The sequence below is a fragment of the Tamandua tetradactyla genome, chromosome 19 (assembly GCF_023851605.1).
Source record: "Tamandua tetradactyla isolate mTamTet1 chromosome 19, mTamTet1.pri, whole genome shotgun sequence".
NCBI lineage: Eukaryota > Metazoa > Chordata > Mammalia > Pilosa > Myrmecophagidae > Tamandua > Tamandua tetradactyla.
In genome coordinates, this window is record NC_135345.1 from 6,902,956 (window position 1) to 6,923,803 (window position 20,848).

Below are 20,848 nucleotides of genomic sequence, written 5' to 3' on the forward strand. Positions count from 1 at the left end.
GAATTCATTGTGCTCACCGTTTGGGGGGGCCGAGGTTCCAAGTCGGGGTGTCAGCAGGACTGCACTGTCCCTGAGGCCTGTGGCAATTTGGTGCAGACAATCTTCTGTCACGATGCCAGCACGCACGCGCTCTCTCTATCTCTCAGTCTCTGTCTCTCTATCTCTCAGTCTCTGTGTCTCTGTCTCGCTCTCACTGGCTCCCCCTACTTCTCCTTCCACTTTCCTTTGCTTTTATAAGGACCCCAGTGGTACTGGATGAAGGCCCGCCCTCCTTCGCTTTGGCCTAACCTTAATCGATACCTCAAAGGTCCTGTTTACGAAAGGGCTCTCGTGCACGGAAGTGGCTTAGGGCTCAAACACATCCAGGAGGGGGGCATGGTTCAGTCCGACAAGCCGGCGTCCTTACAGGACCCTTGGGGCCCCAGAGCTTGGTGCTAGGAAGAGCTAGTGATTGAATGAGGGTGTGGCAGGGTGTCCCCAGGGAGAGTGGGGCTGGAGCCACATGGTCTGGCTGGCAACCCCACGAGGCTGGCTATAGTCTGGCACTGTGGCTTGTACCTGAGGTTTCCGGTGTGGGAATGGGAGTTAACTCAGGCACCCCAGGTCAGGTGCAGGGCAGTAAGCTAAGGCCATCGTCCTCCTCTTGGGACTGCCCCATGCCTACAGTGGATTCAGTGGTACGGGCCTGGGGTGGACCCAGGCAGTTGAAATCCAACCCCTTCCTTCCCTCCACCTGGCAGGTGTGCAGTGACGGGGTGCAGGGAGGTGTCTCCCCCTCCCAGGAGCTTCTGGCAGAGCTGGGAGTCTTCACAGGCCAGGAGCCAGTCTGACTGGGGATGTCACAAATGCCTGGCAACTCATGGTTTCCCCAGAGCTGGGAATCCTCACGGGCCAGGCAGCTCTTGCTCTTGGTAACGGTTGGAAGGCAAAGGCTGCCCTTGCTTTTCTGAAGGCTCAGAGAGTGTCAGCTTTAAGCTGCTCCCAGAACTCAGCAGTTGAAAGATGGTTTGATTACCAGGATTACACCCTGTTCTAGTTTGCTAGCTGCCAGAGTACGACATACCAGAAACAGAACAGTTTTTAAAAAGAGGAATTTATAAAGTTGCAAGCTTACGTGTTCTCAGGCTATGAAAGTGTCCAAATTAAAGCACCAGCAAGAGGTTACCTTTACTCAAGAAAGGCTGATGAAATTCGGGGTTTCCTTCTCAGCTAGAAGGGTACATGGTGACATCTGCTAACTTTCTCCCCTGGATTCTTATTTCATGAAGCTGCCTCAGAGGCGTTTTCCTGCTTCATCTCCAAAGGTCTCTGGCTGTGTGGGCTCTAAAGCTTTTTCCAAAATGGTTCCCTCACAGGGCTCCAGTATGCAACCCCACCTTGAATGAGTGGAGACACATCTCCATGGAAACCATTTAATCATAATTACCACCTACAATTGAGTGGGTCACATCTCCATGGAAACAATCAGAAAGGTTCCACTCAGTAATACTGAATGAGGATTAAAGAACGTGGCTTTTCTGGGGTACACAAGATTCAAGCTGGCACATGCCCCCTACCCATATTCCCCAAGACTCTTTCTGTGGCTGGTGTCAAGAACTCAGTCACTAAAGCAGAGGATTCATGTAGCTGAGAATTCTGAGGGATGGCTTCAGGCACTGCTGGATCCAGATGCTTACACGATACTTCCAGGAGTCTGCTTCCCTCCACTTCTCCAGGCTGCTTCTTTCTGAGTTGGTCAGTTTTTCAGGCAAGCTCTCACCATGGGGTGACCCAAGCAGCTTTAGCAGCCTCCTGCTAATGTTATAACTGCCTAAAAACTTCCGTGGTAAGAGAACATCTCTCCTCCTCAGCAGTGCCGGCAGAAGACCCAGGGCTGATGTTCCTTGGCTCAGCTCAGGCCACAGGCCCAGACCTGAAGCAGTCCCAGCTCTGGCTGGCTGGCAGCTCCTTCGGAATCCTGACTAAAAGGAGGAGTCAGCACTAAATCAAAAAGAAATTGGCCGTGCAGCTAGTATCATAGTTCCTTAAAATGAATAGAGTATCAGGCGTTAATTGAGTTAAAATATACACATGAACCTGACTGTATAGATTTCTTCTTTTGTAAATTGTTCTTTGCATTTTAATGTTATTTTGCTGTCTGATACAGTTCAGAAGCTTTACTTTTTTATGGTCAAATCTGCCAGTTCTTTCCCAGATGAGGGTTTGTGCTTTGGATGTTTGGCATTTGGAAGCTTCTCCATTCCAAGAAATTCAGGAATCTCATAGATGCCTGCAGAGGGGGCACCCTAGGACTTCAGCCTAATTCAAAAGTTGCAGTTTGTCTGTTCAATTATGGTTTGTTCGCTCTCTATAAGTGGTAAAACAAATACTAGTGAAAGGATTGTGGAGACACCACGGGACCGAGTGAGTCAGGGATGGATGAGGGGCATCTGATGTGGGAGTGGGCAGCAGAGACCATCCCCAGCCACGGGTGGAAAGGGGCACCCGCCTTTCTTGGCTCTGGTCCTAAGGGAGACACTCCTGCCCCATTCACCGTAGCTAGTGCTGCCCCCAGGGGCCCTTGCAGCTGTCTGGGGACCCCAGGCCTGCAGGGTGGTGTTGACAACAGCCTTTGGGCTCTGGGAGGAGGGTCCCGGGAGGATAAAGCAGCTCAGGAGCTGAGCTCTGCTATGCCACAGGAGCCTGGTTCCTCTCAGCCGACGGCCGGTGTTGCCAGCAGCCTGGCTCTGCCCAGAGCTGGTGACCCTGTGGGTAAAGCACGCCTTCCGCGAGTGCCCCGCACTCAGCACCGATCCTTGGGAAGCTGGGAAGGAACGAGGGTTGCTTTCCCTAAGGACCCGAGAGAGGCCTGAAAATTGGTGCCAGTGATGTGGCTGTCGCCACTCTCGGGACACACAGGCTAGCCAGCTGTGCGACCTTCTCGCAGCCATGGCATACATCCTCTTCGTGCTCTATTTTTCTTTCTTCCTCTGTCTCTGTGCCCTTGTGTGCCTGTATTTTTCTGGCTGTCAAGAGATGACCTATAAACACGAAGGTAAGCAGCAGGTTCCAGGGTGGGGTGGGGGGCACGTTTTGAAGTTGCACAAAAATCAAGAGCTGCAACCGGGGAGCTCCTTCTCGTTACAGGGGTGCCGCTGGGGGCGGTGAGTGGAGGTGCAGAGAATGGGAGAGGCCGCGTTCTACAGAAGCTTGTTTACTTTGGGGGTGCCTTCTCTTGTCCCCCTCTGTCTCATTTGATCTAAGAATGAGCACCTCTGCATATTCAAAGTGAAAATGAAGGAGAAATGTTTAGTTTTCAGTCATCTGTGGCAAATCCAGCTTTAAAAATATGGATTCATTTGTAAAAGGCAGCAGTAGGACAAGGCTTTGATTGTAAAGAAAATGGAGCCTGGAAGAGTGAGCACTCTTTATCTAGCAAATGCACTTGGAATGAGCAAATGATGGAAATGCATGCCCATCAAATAGCTTGTCTTAGGAAATGGACAGGGGATTTCAAAGGAATTGAGATTCAGAAATCTTCTCATTTTCTATCTTGTTTGACATCTTTGCAAACCGAGGCATTAGAGGAAACTTCGTTTTCTAGGCAGTTCTCCTGTCATGCCTTATTAGCAGGTGTTGTTTCACACGTGTGTTGAAAATGCAGCACGAGGCCAAAACTGTGTTGCTTTCAAGCAAAACGGCTACCATGTTTTTGCTTTATACCTTAAAATATCTTTTGTTTCTGTTTTATTTTTTGTTAATAAAGGCACAAATATATTCAGTCCATTTTAGCTCCCCTTGTAAAATATAGATACTTATAAAAAAGTAACCCTTACAAGAAACAAACTAACTCAACCCCATACAGTATAGAAAGCAAAACTGTCCTGGGGGAATCACAGTGAATTTGCCCTGCTATGGAAAGTGTGTGTTCTGTGCCCGTTTATGGATTTGCACCCTTCGTTGTTGCTACAGCAGAACTTGACTGCTGTTTTGGGGTTTGATTTCCCCCCAGCAGCTGCTTCCCATTTCCCTCAGTCTGGCCTGGCTCTTTGGGATTGTGGGTCTCAGGGGCCGCTTTATACTTTGGGGTGTCTACTTGCTGTTTAAAACGGCACCTCTACTTTAAACACATCGGCAGCATCCCCAGTTAATATCCTGCGCCAGGGCTCGGTAATTGCGTAATTAATGCGCAGTCCTGCCAGCTTTCTAAAAACTGGCTCGTCAGTCCCAGGATGGTCCATCTCCTGGAGCCGGTGGCCGCAGCTCAGCAGTGAGTGCTTGCAAGGTGTGCGGTTAGATGATGCTTCCTGGGGTTCCATCGAGGCATGGGGCAGGGCCCTCTCCCTGTCCCTGCTGCCGGTCGGCCCAACAACAAACACTGTCTGTCCCCGAGGCCTCGCCGATGGCGTGTTTGGGGACGGCTGCACCGGAGAACATGTGTGAGCAGAGGCGGCTCGGGGCGGCCATGCGTGTCCGGGGGCATCACCACCACCACGCTGTCATGGCCCCTGCCACCTAAGCCCTGCTGCGAGGGGGCGTGGGGCCGCCACCCCATCGGGGTTTTGCAGCCGCAGGGAGATGTGAGCTTCTGATGGCCTCTGACTTCCACTACGAGGGAAAGGTGGTTTGAGATCCACGAGCCTGCTGGGTCCTCACGCTTCCATCTGGGCAGGTAACCTGGCAGCTGCCCTCTCAGTGCAGATAAATGAGCGGAAAGGATGCCAGGCACAAACTGGAAATGATTTGTGGATGAGTAAGTTGGTTTGGCTCTGAAAACATGAACGGAAAACGTGTTTGTGAATACTCATTTTAACAACAAAGGTTTCTGCACTGCAAGCTGGGTGCCATGCCCTGCTACTTGGTGAACAGAAGAGCCCAAATCCCTGCCCTCATGGAGCTTACACTCTGGAGGGCGCGGGGGGATGGGGAGAAGTTGGTGATAAACACAGGAGAAAATGTAGCTGCCTTCAGGTGGTGATGAGAGCTGCTGAGGGAGCAAGGCAGGGACCAAGGGCTCGGTCGGGCAGGGTGGGGCGGGGGCAGGCGCTTCCATGTGGCAGTCAGAGATGCCCCTTCATGCCGGTGGCAGTTGTGCAAAGACCCAAAGAAATGGGAAAGAGAGCCATGCGGTTTCTGGGGGACACACATGCAGGTGGGAGCCACAGAATGCAGTGGCAGTGCTGCGGGCGTGTGCTCCGTGCGTGGGAGGTGCGGTGTGCACTCAGCATGTGTAAGGTGCAGCGCGCCCCTGGTGCACATCGGGTACAGTGCATGCCCAGTGCGTGTCAGGTGTGGGCCTGCACTCACTGCTTGTAGGGTGCAGACGTGCCTTCCATGTTTGTAAGGTATGAGTGTGCACTTGGTGTGTAAGGGGTAGATGTGTCCTCGGCGTTTGTAAGGTGAGATCATGCACTCGGTGTTTGTAAGGTGTGACCCTGCACTCGGTGTTTGTAAGGTGTGACCCTGCACTCGGTGTTTGTAAGGTGTGACCCTGCACTCGGTGTTTGTAAGGTGTGACCCTGCACTCGGTGTTTGTAAGGTGTGACCCTGCACTCGGTGTTTGTAAGGTGTGGCCCTGCACTCGGTGTTTGTAAGGTGTGGCCCTGCACTCGGTGTTTGTAAGGTGTGGCCCTGCACTCGGTGTTTGTAAGGTGTGGCCCTGCACTCGGTGTTTGTAAGGTGTGGCCCTGCACTCGGTGTTTGTAAGGTGTGACCCTGCACTCGGTGTTTGTAAGGTGTGACCCTGCACTCGGTGTTTGTAAGGTGTGGCCCTGCGCTCGGTGTTTGTAAGGTGTGGCCCTGCGCTCGGTGTTTGTAAGGTGTGGCCCTGCGCTCGGTGTTTGTAAGGTGTGGGTGTGTGCTCGGTGTTTGTAAGGTGTGACCCTGCACTCGGTGTTTGTAAGGTGTGACCCTGCACTCGGTGTTTGTAAGGTGTGGCCCTGCACTCGGTGTTTGTAAGGTGTGACCCTGCACTCGGTGTTTGTAAGGTGTGACCCTGCACTCGGTGTTTGTAAGGTGTGACCCTGCACTCGGTGTTTGTAAGGTGTGACCCTGCACTCGGTTTTTGTAAGGTGTGACCCTGCACTCGGTGTTTGTAAGGTGTGGCCCTGCACTCGGTGTTTGTAAGGTGTGGCCCTGCACTCGGTGTTTGTAAGGTGTGACCCTGCACTCGGTGCTTGTAAGGTGTGACCCTGCACTCGGTGCTTGTAAGGTGTGGCCCTGCACTCGGTGTTTGTAAGGTGTGGCCCTGCACTCGGTGTTTGTAAGGTGTGATCCTGCACTCGGTGTTTGTAAGGTGTGACCCTGCACTCGGTGTTTGTAAGGTGACCCTGCACTCGGTGTTTGTAAGGTGTGACCCTGCACTCGGTGTTTGTAAGGTGTGGCCCTGCACTCGGTGTTTGTAAGGTGTGACCCTGCACTTGGTGCTTGTAAGGTGTAGGTGTGTGCTCGGTGTGTGGTTGGACAGAGCAGTGGAGTGGGAAGGAGCAGTGGGGAGCTAACCCTGCAGGCGTGAAGGCCAGGGCTTGGCTGTCAGCCTTTCCTCGGGTAGGACAGCCACCTGGGGGCTTGAGCAGAGGCCCGACGTGGTGGGCTTCTATTCAGGAGCCGTCCCTCTGGCTGCCAGGGTGAGCGATGAGGGCAGAAGCAGGGAGGCAGGTAGGAGGTGGGTTTCAGTAACTGCAGTGAGAGGTGAAGGTGGCTTGGCCTAGGACCGAGGCACCGGGTTAACAGAGCAGGTGGGCAGAGGTGGATTCTGTTTTGAAGGTGGGCAGGGGGTGCTCCCAGAAAAAAGGTGGGTGCAGGAGGAGATGGCCTGGGGGAGGCCGCGGGTTTGGCCTGAGCAGCTGGGAGCAGAAAGCTGCCAGTGGTGAGCAGTCAGGTATTGGGACGTGCGGGTTTGGGGGTGTCAGGTCAGATGCTGGCCACCCCTAAGGAGCAGTAGAGATGGCTGGGTTTATGAGTCTGGGGTTTGGGGGAGAGGTTCATGCCCCCACTGTATTCAAAAATGGAAATGCAGTATAAAGTGAAAGCACCACACACAGCAGGACAAGCACCAATGGCTAGAACCTTCTGGGTGGCATATGGGGTAGGGTGCCTCTAGCAAAGCCACTGCAGAAGCCTTAAGATGGCAAAGAAATCCCTCCCACTCCCCACTGCTCCCCAGTGTCTGAGTTATTTCTCAGTCACTTTATGTGGCCCTGGCCACATGCTCCCCACGTCTGGGCCTCTCAGCATACGGGGGTGCCCTGCCTCTCTTGGGTTGGGGAGGGGCAGGTGACCTCCTCTTCTGGGCTCTGGAGTTTGCTTATGGCCCCTTCGTCATGACTGTGAGATGCATTCGTTACAGTAAAACCAAATACAGTTCTTCTCAGGGGAACACAGAAAGCCGGCAACCAGTGTTCCTCAAACATGGGGTGTCCCCATATTTCGGCAGCTCCCGCGGCCCAGCCTATGCCTGCTGCTGACCATGTCATGTCCCCCAGGACCCGACCCAGCGCCTGACCCAGAGAGGGTGCTCAGCCAGTGTGTGAGCTCGCTCAGAGTGAGTGAGTGAATGAACGAATGGATGAATGAAGCACAGCCTGCCGTGCTGTCTGGTGCTGGGAAGCGCATGGAGAACGTGTGTGTGGGAATCGCGCTGGTCTGAGTGGTGGCCCGCGAGGGCAGCACACCAGCCCTTTGGGTCCTAAAATGTTCCAAGTTGTCCAAAACCACAAGTTCAAAGCAAGTGTCCTCTCAGGGCAGCTCTGCTGAGGCCTGGGGTCCCGAGCGTGCCCAGCGGCTGCAATGCTGGGGTCTGTTTATGGACCTTTCTACCCTGCAGCCTCTCCCTGCAGCTCTTGTCCCTCTGGGTCCCCACCCCAACCTTCCACGGTGTTCCCTGTGGCCCCACCTTCCACCTTCCATGGTGTTCCTTGCCAGTGGTGGCTCCTGGGCAGACGCAGTGCGCACATAACCTCATTCTATGCTCGCACTTAGGCAGGGGCTGTCTCAAGTCCTGCAAGCTGGGTGGCGTGGAGCCACAGGAATTTCTTATCCCACAGTCCTGGGGCCCTGAGGTCTGCATTGGGGTGTCAGTGGGGCTGGGCTATGAAGTGTGGGGATTGGGCTGACAGCTTGCCAACAGTCCCTGTTGTTCTTTGGCTTGTGGCACAGCTCAACCTCGCCTCCATCACATGGCCGTCCGCTCTCTCTGTCTGTGTCTGGGCTTTCCATGTGTCCAGATTTCCTCTCATTATAAAGACTCCAGCCCTGGGCAGGTCAGGGAGGGGTGTCAAGGGCCTGTTCTAATCCCATTTTGCTTCCACTTTGCTAATTGCACCTTCAAAAAAGTGGATCACATTTGTGAGACCCCTTTGGGGGACACTATCCAGTCCCTAACAGGGGTTACATCTCTATTTCATAAAGAAGAGTTGGAAGCTCAGAGGGGCCAAGCAATTTGCCTAGGGTCACACAGCCCACGGGTGAGAGCCGGAACCGGCAGCTGGGGCTGCAAATCCTCTACCCTTCCACCTCTGCCTCTCCCTTTCCCACCCAGTCCCGCAGGACCCCACTTGTGGCCTAGGCAGGCACTGTTACCCTGTCTGCCCCAGGCCAGTGGGCCGGGGACCTCTGACAACCCTGGGTCCATCCCTAATGCCGTGCGATTTGCCTTTTACAGAAGCATGTTGTGGAGACATTTTTTGGATTTGACGAGGAGTCTGTGGACTCAGAGACACTGTCAGAAACGTCCTACAATACGGACAGGACCCCGGCCACACCCGAAGAGGACCTGGATGATGTGAGCGAACCGGCGGGGGTCCCGGACCATGTGCCCGCGGGGGGCGTCTGGCAGCATGTCCACATCCCAAGATTGAAACCCCAGGGAGCCCATTCCCGACCTCGGCCCGGCACGGCCGGCAGGGCCAAGGCAGGCGTCGCCGCTGTGGCAGGGGCTGCTGGCAGGAGGGGTCCCTCTGCTTTCCCAGGCAGATTCCACAGAGGAAACCAAGTCGTCGAGGAATGTTGCCCTTGTGTTCCCTTTTGTGGGCATCGGAAATTGCCACAGGATTGTATTTTCCTCCCGGTCCCCCCCCCCTCCACGTGCACATGCACACCCCCCCACAGCTTAGTGGAAATAGTTTCCGTTCTCGTTGGATTATAAGAATGATATAAGAAAAGACCCAAACAGAAATGTACAGAGGCAGTAAAGCTCACCTGGAATCTATCACCCAAGGGTGCCCACCTGTGCACATCCAGGCTAGTGCATGAGCTGGATCCACAAGGGTGCAGAGAACAGCTGCATTCTCTTGTGGCCCCCAGTGAAAACTCGCAGAAAACTCGAGTGGAAATCTCAGGCAGGCCCAGTGGAATTTCCTCCCCTTCCAGTTACAGGCAGCACCACATTTTAGTCAGTTCCAGAACTCTAGACTCCACTCAACTTCGGCTTCCCCTTCTCCTGCCGAGGTTGGGCCAGCTCAGGTCCTGGCTGCCTGCCTTTCCTCCCTCAAGTCCCTGGTAGCTTTTTCTGGGCGGAGAGGCCATGGTCTGATGTGCCAGAGGCAGCGGACCTGTGGGGTGATGCCCTCGGCTGTGGCCGGGTAGTGTCCTGGTCTGCAGCTCTTGGCAGCCCTGAGCCCCTGGCTGCGACGACTCCTGCAGCTTCCTGGGTGTTGCACAGGCTCTGCCTCTCAGGGCTCCCCCCTCCACCCCGGTGCGCTGGGTGTTTGTCTCCCACAGATGGTCTGTTGAGGTCCTTTCCCACGGGCGGTCTCTGCAGTGGAGCCCCTTCTAGGCTGCCTCCCAGGGGTTGAGGCGGCTGTGGGCAAACTCGGCAGCCTGGCCTGGCGACAGGTGCTGGGACAGTTTGCCCCCAGGGCAGCCCCCTTCTCTTTACTCTGCCGTGTTGTGCCCAAATTCCAGGGGCTCATGTGGGTCTCTCCATGTGGTCCCCTGCCCTCTTCTGCAGGGAGGTGGGAAGGAGGCTCACTGAGACCCTGCCATCTGCCCAGCTTCACCCCTTCCATGCGAGCAGGAGGGGGCCGGCCAGTTCTGGACACGTGTTCACAGCCTGTCCTGCACCTGGGGGGTGGGGTGCTTGGAACTTGGGTAGCTTTTCTCAGTCCTGGGCCTTTGCCTGAACACCGAGAGTCTTGTTTTTGTAGCCTGCTGCACTAAACTTAAACAGGATCTAAGCAGGCACATGCTTCCTAGTCTGCCCTTTTCAGCTAACTCTCTGTAGCAGGTGTCCTTCATTTCCTAAATGCACACCCGCGTAGCTCACGGCCACGTAAGACTTTCTCAGGAGGCTGCCCATCCTGCCTTCAGCCAGCCCTGCTGGTGGGCATTTGATTCCTGTTTCACCCGACTGTAAACAATGCCCCATGAACATTTCCCTATTTATTTGCACCTTTGCCTCCATAGCTGGTTATCCCCTGAAGATGGATTCCAGAAAGAGCAGCATTGGGGGTGGAGAGGGGGACCCCTTACCACTTAAACCTTCCTCTGTGGCCTCTTGGCTCTTTTCTCTCCCCCAGCCGCCCCCACCTGACTCGGGCGACCCCTGGGGTGTTCGGAGGAGGGGGGAGGGTGGCTGCTCCGGGCTGCCCTGCACTCCAGAGTCTTCAGTCCCTCCTGGCTGTGACCAGCTCCTAAGGGGACTCAGCAGATGCTTGCTTCCGTCCGAATGTCCCCTGACCCTAGAAGGCGAGTCACACGCCCTTTTCCTCTTCCTTCCCCATCCTGTTAAGCTCACGACCCGAGAAGAGGCTGACCTGCGCTTCTGCCAGCTGACCCGGGAGTACCAGGCCCTGCAGCGCGCCTATGCCCTGCTGCAGAAGCAGGCGGGGGGCACGCTGGATGCTGAGAGGGAGGCGCGGGTGAGTGCCGCAGGCCCGGGCACAGTGAGGGCCAGGCGGGGGTGCCGGGTATTATCTGCGTTTCCTTGTGTCATTGTCTAAGGGCCCGTGATGAAGGAGAGATTGGGCCCATCTTCTAAATGGGGAAACTGAGGCTCAGAGTGACCTCTCTGCTGCTCAGGGCTGCACAGGTGGCACCTCCCAGGCCCAGGGGTTCTGACTTGGACTCTGTGCTCTTTTTTGGATTTGAGTCTTGGAATTCCACAGGGGATCTTGATGTTCTTAAAGGGAATGTGCTAGAATAGGGTATTGCCCAACAAACTTCTCTGATGGCCAATGTGGAGAGGTGGGACCATTCCTTAGTGGAGCTAGTGCGGGGGACTGGCAGGGGACTTGGTGCAGGGGGTAAGAGGGGAGGGGACTGGAGCAGGAGGGCAGCTCCTTGTGCCACAACGAAACACTCTGCTGCTGCCCTGTAAGGGGTGGAGGTGAATGACTGCTGGGGTTTAGGGGCTGGAGCACCTTTTTTTTTTTTTTCTTTTCAAAGTAAAATATGGTGGGGCTAAAATTGAGCAGATTCTCGCACCTTTTGGGGGCTTTGTGTTTTTGTAGCAAGAGGACCGTACTTCTAAGGAGTCTGCATTTTTAACCCCGAGTAAGCAGCACTGACTTTTGTGCACCTTGTTTGCTCTGGGAGGGGTGATGCTTATGAATTCTGTTAATCCCTGAAGAAATACTCTGCCTTTGACTCTCAATCTCGTTCAGAATCCCGGTGCACAAACTTGCTGTGTGGTGGACTGTGCCATTTTCATTTGTTTCATTTTTGACTTTTGAAAACATTTGAAAGTCCAGAGATTCCCTATAAAAATCCAAATTCCTGGCTCCTCTCGACAGATCAGCACATCTGGCAGCACCAGGCTTCCAGTCCCAGGAGCCGAGTGGCAGCTTTCCTCAGAAATGGGGCGTGTGCTTCCAGTTCGCCAGAGTCCCCACCACTCCCTATCACCTCACACCCACCTGGCTTCCTTAATTTACATGCTCTGCCTGGTCCTTGGTTTTCAGCCCTTGCTGTAGGTGACAAAGGGTGCACCCAGGACCCAGGCCAGGTCTGAAGGTGCCTGGTAGTGTGTGTCATGGCCAATGAAGCAGACCCTGAGCTTGGTCAGAAAACTGGGGTTGGCACCCCCATGTGTCTTGCTTCTGGCTCTGTCACCCCTCAAAGAAACCGGTCCCTTCTCCAGGCTTCCTTGTCCCTATAATTGAGTGGATTAGAACTGACAGCCTCTCAAGACCCTTTGGTTCTTAAAATAAAGTCTCTTGCTAGGTGATAGTTGAACCTGCGTGCCACCAGGTGGAATCTGTGCTCCTGACAGTGAGTGTGTGTTGGAGGTTTGCTGGAGGCAACCTGGGCGTCGCTGATTTTGCAGCTCTTTGTTTCTCCGTTTCTGTGACCTCTGGAGGGGACATGTTCACCTTCTGTTCTTTTGTGCTCCAGACTCGGGAACAGCTCCAGGCCGATCTGCTGAGGTGTCAGGCCAAAATCGAGGACCTGGAGAAGGCCCTGGTGGAGAAGGGCCAGGTGAGTGGGAGCGGCCGCGCGTGTGTCTGCGTGTCCGTGTGTCCGCGTAGGAGAGGAAGGTGTTCCTGTGTCCTGGGCCATGTCCCTGAGGTTGGTCTGGGAGCCCGGGATATGTCTGGTGGCGCCACTTGGGGAGCCCCAGGGACACCAGGAAAGACAGCCCTAGTGGCACGCAGGCGAGAGTAAGGGTGGAGCTTTTTACAAATCAAAACACGTTGTGAGGGGTGCACGGGTGGTTAAGCGGTAGAATGCTCGCCTTCCATGCAGGAGACCTGGGTTCAATTCCCAGACCATGCACCCCAAACAAAAAAAATAAATAAATAAAACACACGTTGTAACGTTCCAACTTGGCTGTTCCTTTGTTTTCCAAAAGAGCAAAAAGTAGAAATAATTCTAAAGGCAAAGTGGTGACCCAGATCTTTTTTTTGATCTGTATCTGAACAACAGATGCATTGCCTGTCAAGCTTTCATTGTAAAACTGAACTGGGATCATTGCAGAGCTCACAGCTCAGGTCCTGAGAAAAACAGATTTCCATGCTGTGTTTGTGTCTGAGAAGAATCCGGCACTGGTGCTTCTTAGATTGGAGACCCTGTCACGCACCCACTCTCAGAGCATGATCAGGCCTGGCATGGCTGATGGCGGGGCCTGGGCTAGACTCTTCTCCAGGGTGGGGAAGACATGCAGGGCCTTCTGGGTGTAAGGCTGGCCTCCTGGAGGGGAGCAGGCAGAGGCAGCAGCAGCAGCGGCAGGCCCACAGGTGCTCCCTGTGCCGGCAAGGCCCTGCTCTGCCAACAGCTAACTAGGACATCTCCTTGGCTCAGCCCTCACCTGTGCACTCTCCTGCCCACATATCTGTCCCTCCTGCCAGGTAGAGGGTAGTCCATTGCATGTGGTTCTGGGAACCTGAAGATGGCAGCCCTGCCTCTTGTAACTGCTCTCTCAAAAGCATACCTCCTCAGCAGGGGAGAGGGACGCCGTCACCGCCTCTGCACACCTCAGGGACCAAAACCAGTCCCCTGGCCACAAGGCACCTGCATAGCCAGGGGGTGCTTTTGGTGACCCCCAGCCCTCTGGCAGGTACTGGGGGCTGAGGAGGTCTGGCCAGGCCTACAGACAGGTCACAGGGCCTGGTGGGTTATGGAGAGTTGGGGGAGGTGGGGCTACCTCAGTTTCCCCATCTGTAAAATGGGATAAATAACTCTAGTCCCACATTGGTGGTGGGGGGTGGGGAGGGCAGGGAGATTCACAGGCAGCTGGAGCAGAGGTCCAGGTGACAGGGCTTCCTTCAAATTCCTGTCTTGACTTGCCGTGGACCTCGGTTTCTCTTTTCTGCATTGAGTGCACATCTTTGTAACTCATGTGGGTATAGTCTCTAACTAATTTAACTTCTCGCTCCATGGGTACTAGCCCTTGTGTTTGTGGACCTGCCCTGCCTCAACACCTGTTAAATCAAGGAGCCAGTTTGGGGGACAAAACAGGCAATCATTCATTCAGTAAGGCTAGGTTGATACATGGGCTAGCATTATCAGTTAGCTATTGCTATGCAACAAGCCACCCCAAAACTTAGTCATTTAAAACAGCACAAGCTTTATTTGCTCCCAACTCTGTGCCTCGGCAATTAGGGCTGGATGGTTCTGTTGACCCCCTGGGATTATCCTGGTGCCTGCAGGTTGCCTGGCAGCTCGACTGGGGCTAGCTGGTCCCAAATGGCTGCACTCACCTGCCCGGGCGTCATGCTGGCTTTCAACCAGGTAGCAACTCATGGTCTCTCCTCCTGAAGGTTTTTTTACCTGGTGGGTCTTGGAGCAGGAAAAAGAAGGGCAAGCCCCTCGGCATAAGAACAGTCCAAGGCTTGACTTGCCTCACATTTGCTAATGTGATGGCTTGGCTAAAGCTAAAGCCACAAGCCCAGCTTCAGGTGGTGAGAAATAGGCCTCTTCTCTTGAAGGGAGGCACTGCAAGTCACCTTGCAACGGGGCGTGACATGGCTCTGGGAAAGAATGCTGCCAACTGTGCTGTAAACAATCTGCCACAGATAAATAGATGCATCAAATCGAGCTGTGTCCTCCTGGGGTCTCCTAGTCCAAACCCAGTGACAGCCGAGCGGGATAAATTCGGGGAAGCCTGGGAGGCAGGTTCAGAGGAGGGAGGAGGAGGGCCAAGGAAGACATCTCACTCCTTTGTTCACTTATTCATCCACTTGCACCATATTTACTGAGCACCTACTGTGTGCAAGATCCTGTGCTAGGCTCTGGGAATACCCTGGTGAAAAGGCAAATGTGGCCCCCTGGGCTCATGGATCTTGTACGAGCAGGATTTGGCCAGGCCCAGCAACCTGGGGAGAGAACCGCACGAGGAGGGAGAAAGGACAGAAGTGTGGAGGCGGAGGCACGGCAAGCCGGGGCTGTGCGGGGTTGGCCCTCAGAGCATGCCTGTGGCCTGCCTTCCCTCCCTCCAGGCCATGGCCTTTGCAATGGAAAGTTGACTTATTATTTAACCATCTGCTTGCTTCAATGAGTGTGAACATATTTAGTCTTTTCCTTAGGATTCCAAATGGGTCGAAGAAAAGCAGCAGCTCATTAGAACAAACCAAGACTTGCTGGAAAAGGTATGTAAACATTGACATCCAGCCCCCATCTACGTTTCCTGTGACTGCAGGAACAAAGCGCCACAGGGTGGGCAGCTCAAAACAACGGGAACGGAGCCGCATGCTGCAGGGGCCTGGATCAGAGTTTGCCAGGGTGGGTTCCTTCTCGGGGGCTGTTCTGTGCCCTTCTCCCAGCGTCTTGGTGGTTGCCGGGGATCCTTGGCTTGTGGCAGCTTCGCTCCAATCCCCGCCTCTGTCTTCAAAGGGCCTTCCTGTCTCTGGATCTAAATTTCCCATTTCTCCTAAGGACATCAGTCATACCCTCCTCCAGTGTGACCTCGTCTTAGCTTGATTCCCGCTACAAAGACCCTTTTTCCAAATCAGGTCCCATTCATGGGTCCTGGGGGTTTGGGGGGGGGTGCGGGGCTCAGGACCCACCCGCCAAGTGCACGGGTCCCTCTCGGCGTCACCCAGCTCTGCTTGCACAAGCTGCCACCTAGGAGCCAGTGACTCTCATGGCAGCCCTTCTGAGCCTATGATGTTGAGTCAAAGCTGGCTTCCTGGTGACCCCCAGCCCCTGGTCCTCCTTCTGTCCTCTGGGGTGGGGCGCACAGAGCCAGCTTGAACCTTGTCCAGGTCACCCTGCAGAAATGGTGACGTCTGACCCATCCCCCGCCCGACGTGCACATTCCTGGTGGCCTCTGCCACTGCTTCAGGGTTCCAGCAGCCCCTCACCCTCCCAAGGGGACTGGGCCTGAGGCAGGGGTCAAAGGGCGCAACACCAGTTGGGAGGCTGCTGAGCCCCTGGCCTTGCCCTCTCTGGCCGTGGAACTCTCCAGAGCTCTCACAGGGAGCCCAGTCTGGGGTTAGCAGATCTAAGACTTTGGGATAAGACTTCAGCTTTTACTTTTTCTTGATTGTCTACAATTCGATGGCTTTTACTAAATATGCTGAGTTGTGTGACCACCACCACAATGCAATTTCAGAACATTTCCACCCCCCTTTTCCCCCGTAAAGACCCTCCACTTGCAGACACTTCTCCCTCCCTTGCAGCCCCGGGTGATGGCACGTCTGCTTTCTGTCTGTTCATTTGCCCTTGTGGCCAGGTCACACAGGCGGGCTCAGACCCTGGGTTAGGGGGTGCCCTGAAACTCTAGACCTGGATGACCCAGGCCTGGCCCCTCTGGGCTGGGGGTGGTCCCTGATCTCAGCACTGCCTGTGACCAGCTGGGACCTGTCCACTTCCGCCTGCTTTTCAACAACATCAGGGGCGTTTGGTACAAACCCGCTCACTGTTAGGCGAAATTTCCCTGTGCCTGGGAGAGTTCTGGCAGCCTTCGTCCTGCTCGCCAGATTGTGGAAGCCACTGGTCTCTGTGGTGATGACACAGAAAACTCATGCACCTTTCCAAATGTCCCCCCAGGGGCTGGGATCCCGCCCCCCAAGTCCTCTCTTTGGGAGCAGCAGTGACGCAGCGTGATCTGGAATGTTTTGAGGGTTTCCTGCAAATCCCTCACTTACATACATTAGCCTAGTTAATCCTCATGGCAACCTGTGAAAGAGGTGCTGCCGTTACCAGGCTTTGATAGAAACCGAGGCAGGGAAGCAGCTCGGAGCTCATCCCGGGTCTCCCAGCTGGGCTTCGGGCCCAGGCAGTCTTGGGCTCCCAGAAGGGTTTACACAGCAGAGTAACTGCTGCCATTACGCTTTCGGGACAACTCCCTGCTGCAGTTCCTGGGGCTGTGTCCGAGTATGCTGACCCTGGGAGGTGGGAGATCGCAGAGAACACAGGCAGGCTTGGGGACCAGAGGCACCTGCGTGAAAGAAATTAATAGCTCTGTGCCTCAGTTTCCTCGCCATTCACTTATTCAGCAGATATTTGTGAGTCCCGACCTCGGGCCAGGCTTACGGCTGCAATGGTGAGCCAGGCACGGTCTCTGTCTTCCTTGCTCCCAGGCTGCTTCCTTGTCCTGCCCGCTGATCCCAAGGTGTCTTTGTTCTAGATTTACCGACTGGAAATGGAAGAGAACCAGCTGAAGAATGAAATGCAAGATGCAAAGGACCAGAACGAGCTGTTAGAATTCAGAGTGCTAGAACTCGAAGTAAGAGACTCTATCTGTTGTAAACTCTCAAACGGAGCAGACATTCTCTTTGAACCCAAACTGAAATTCATGTAAAGCTCCCAGATGTTTTCAAGCATGTGTAAAGGGGACATGTTATAGTTTCTTCTTTTTCTCCTTCTTCTTCTTCTTTTTTTTTTTTTTTGAATCTGTATGTTTGGAATAATTTCACTGCCTTAATATGATCTGGAGAGAATGCTCACCGAAGTCTATGGACATGTATCAGAGCTAATATATTTATTGCCTACGGCTTGTTTTGCACTTAATAAAATAATTTGTTTTTGCAATATTTTGCCTTTTTTATTTGTGTTTCATTTCCATAACTACTTCTTTCCTGCATGCATAGTCACCTGCTACGCATTCTGCAAACCTGGACAGGGCACTGTCGCAATTAATGACACACCTTTTTAAGTGATCTTGCATGCAGCGAATCTCACTTTTTGAAATAGCAGGGTCTGACGTGGCCAGCTAGTGGTTCTAAAATGTGTTTAATGCTAGTCTGGACTCACTGTCTATTTGCTGAGGTAAATACAAGGTAAGTAAAATCAGAGCAAAAGGATGTATTTGCAGAGGCAAATAAGGAAACTAGTTAGGTTGCTCAAGCTCTTTTTAAGTAAAGACAGACCTGTGTGTCCCTGCAGTACTGGCCTGACATGATTACCAGCTGTAACTCAAACTGCAAATCTGCTAGTTAGCACAGAGGGGTGTTCGTTGTTTTTCACGTGTAGAACTCATATTCCTTCAGTAACTTCCCCAAATGCACCATACTGGATTCAGTCAAAGAATACGGATGGTTCTGTTGCTTCCAGTTTACATTTTGCCCCAGGTGTGTTACTGTATTGCCGTGCTGTCATCTGAATTCATGATCCTTTCTTTTTTTTTTTCTGTTTACAAATCAGCATTTTAAACATCGCCTAAGTTTGTGCCGAATTTTTATAAACACTCATAGTACCGCAGCTCTGCTCTGTCTTAGCTGGCACATTTGCATGCCTGACATCCTTGGTGAAAGTGAGCGTCTGCCTTGTTTGTGGTTTCTCAGATTTTGGTCTTCTCTCCTGGCTGCTGTTAAAATTCTGTTTGCCCTAGAGCTTACCATCTATCTGCTGTCCTGTTGGCATGGACTGGGACCAGACCCATTCCCAGACCCAAGTGTTACGGGACTCTCGCTTGAGGGTAAACTGAGTATTCTATGACTGCCCCAGAAATTAGCCAAGGTCCTCACCCCTACTTGAGCCACTGTAAGAACCACAGGGCCTTGTGATGCATCTTTCTGATGCCAGCTGCATAATCATGCTGAGTTTCCTAGAATTCTCTTTCCTGAGTTCTCCGCCATTCTGACTGGTTCATATAAAATGTGAACTGTTTCTATGAGCCATTCCAGGTAGAAGCTATCACAGAACCCAACTGTAACAAGCCGATGAGGGGAAGGATGCTTCATCTCTAGACTGTCTCCAGCCTAAGCCAGCCGGACAGGGGCTCCATGGGGATTAACTGAACGAGTGGCCCCTCCCTGCCCCCATCCTTCAGCCTTAAGCCAAGAGCATCTTGCCAAGATCTTCTCTGGGGAGTGGCGGGAGGGAGAGAAGGCTGGTAGCAGCGGGGGACACCTGGGTTTGTGCTGTTCTTGGTCATTGTCTTAGCTGAATCGCAGACGTTTGGTTCTGCCGCTCGATTCTGCAGGAGTGGCTCAAAGCGTGCTAGTCTCATTTTACTGCAACTTTGAGAAGATAAAAAGCAGTTTTTCAAGGGTACATTTTGAAAAGGTCTTCTCTGCTGATCTTCCCATCATGTCTCAGCTGTCAGCTGCTAGAGGATGAAAGCTCTGTGCAGGGGACACATTTAGGCCACAGTGCCATGATGCTGCTGACGTTTCTCCCTCTATGGCCTCTCTTACCCTTTTAAAAGTTAAAAAATTTTAAAACTGTGTATGATCAATGCATAACCTATTCTGGGAAAAAGTACCTCTTCTGGGGAAATGCTTGCTTTTCCTTCTTTAATAATTGAGATTTGCCAGCAGCCGTAAGGCAGGGGTGGAATTGGCATTGGTTGCATTAATGCTGGTCAGTAAGAGTCTTGAACAAAGTTGATAGGTGAAGAGAATATGAAGTCAGGGTCTGGGGCCTGACCAGCTCCTCTCTCACGAGGGACACACACCCAGCCACCTGAGCCATGGTCTCTGTCTACAAGGAGAAAACAACACCACCTGCCTCGGGGGGTCTCATGAGGACTCAGTGCGGCACAGGATAATACAACAACAATTGCTGACTTTTGTCATTTATCTAAATTTAGTGCCTTGGGTTTTTGGGCCTTGACCTCGCAGCAGGTCAACTCATGATACTCCATTAATGCTCTCTTCCCAGCTGAATAGGTAAGGAGGAAACACATTTCCAAAAGGAGCTCGGCCACTGTGGAAAGGCACGGGACGTCGTGGTATTTCACAGATGATGATATCGTAGTCTGAATTTGCACTATTTAGTCTCCCCTTTGCCAGCTGGAATTCATTGGTTTTTGCTAAGTAACATGGGAAAATGACAAATGGTAAATAACCCAATAAAGTTCTGTTTTTAAACCAAATCTTTTTCCCAGGAAAGAGAGCGGAGGTCGCCAGCATTTAACCTCCAAATCGCCACCTTTCCCGAGAACGACAGCAGTGCGCTCCAGCTGTTCTGTCACCAGGAAGGAGTGAAGGTAGCATGCTTGGGGGGTGCCTCTGCTGGACTCACAGCCAAGGGCTCACTCAGAATAGCAGGCGCAGGTGTAAGGGGGGATTGTGTCCTTGTGTCCATGGTAGCATTGATTTTAATGAGATGCCCCCTGTCCCTCTACCATATTTTGAAAGTAGAAGTTTGTTCAATTTATTAAGAGGATTACCAAATGTTACTATGTGCTACCCCCCTCCCCGTTAAATAAGCAGAGACTGGGGTGGAGCCTTCAGCACACACCCTAGCTTGACCATTTCCTAGCTCTGGCCCTCTCTGAACCTTAGTCTCTTCATCTATAGACAGCACTTAGCCCAGTGCTTGGCAGGTGGTAAGTGCTTTGGGGATGGGAGCTGGGCTGCTGCAGTTGTTAAAACAGCTGAATGTTTGCCATTTTCCCTGAGTCCCGCTAGGCCCTCATGGCACAGAGATGGTCCTTCCAGCCCGCACAATTCCATGGACCTTTCTAGAAAGCAGTGTTTGGGCTTGTATAAAACGCAGCAAACAAGACTTCACTTGCTCCTGTTCTGGCTTCCAACAGTTACTAGCCTTCTCTCCCTCCCTCCACTCCCCAAAGGAGCAGCCGAGAGTGGAACCCAGCTCTGCAGCATGTGCTAACAGAAAAGAAAGGGCTGGTTTCTTACGGAGGAGTGAAGTTTGTGGCCTTAGAAAGTAGTGTGGATGGTCTTTGTAGCTCACACAACAATGAACGTTGGAAATCTTTTCCAGGATGTGAATGTATCTGAACTTATGAAGAAATTAGATATCCTTGGCGATAACGGGGTAACTATGCGCGTTCGGTTTCTGGTTTTGTGTTCTTGTTTCGATCCGGGTGCATTCTGTGTGGCTTTTTCTGTTGATAATTTCTCCCTAATTCAGAGGTCTCTAAGAGCAATGTAAGGCTTTTGTATGGCCGTGTTCCTGTGTGGGTGGTTGGGTCTGCGTTCGTCAGACCATGAATCTGAAGTTAGGTCATCAGGAGAGCTTAGGAGTTAGGAGGGGAAAAAAAACATAAAAGCTAATAAAATACCCAGAAAGAAGAGGG

The 20,848-nt window shown here is 52.9% G+C and overlaps 1 protein-coding gene across 1 annotated transcript in view; it reads left to right on the top strand.

The window, feature by feature from the left end:
- The window catches only part of JAKMIP1 (janus kinase and microtubule interacting protein 1), a 125,739-nt gene that overhangs the window by 78,411 nt on the left and 26,480 nt on the right, over window positions 1–20,848 (top strand). The window contains exons 9-15 of the mRNA XM_077136361.1: window positions 8,642–8,761; window positions 10,710–10,838; window positions 12,313–12,396; window positions 14,943–15,005; window positions 16,988–17,086; window positions 19,691–19,792; window positions 20,533–20,586. Of these exons, the coding sequence (XP_076992476.1) occupies window positions 8,642–8,761; window positions 10,710–10,838; window positions 12,313–12,396; window positions 14,943–15,005; window positions 16,988–17,086; window positions 19,691–19,792; window positions 20,533–20,586 (651 nt within the window). The remainder of the gene's footprint in view (window positions 1–8,641; window positions 8,762–10,709; window positions 10,839–12,312; window positions 12,397–14,942; window positions 15,006–16,987; window positions 17,087–19,690; window positions 19,793–20,532; window positions 20,587–20,848) is intronic.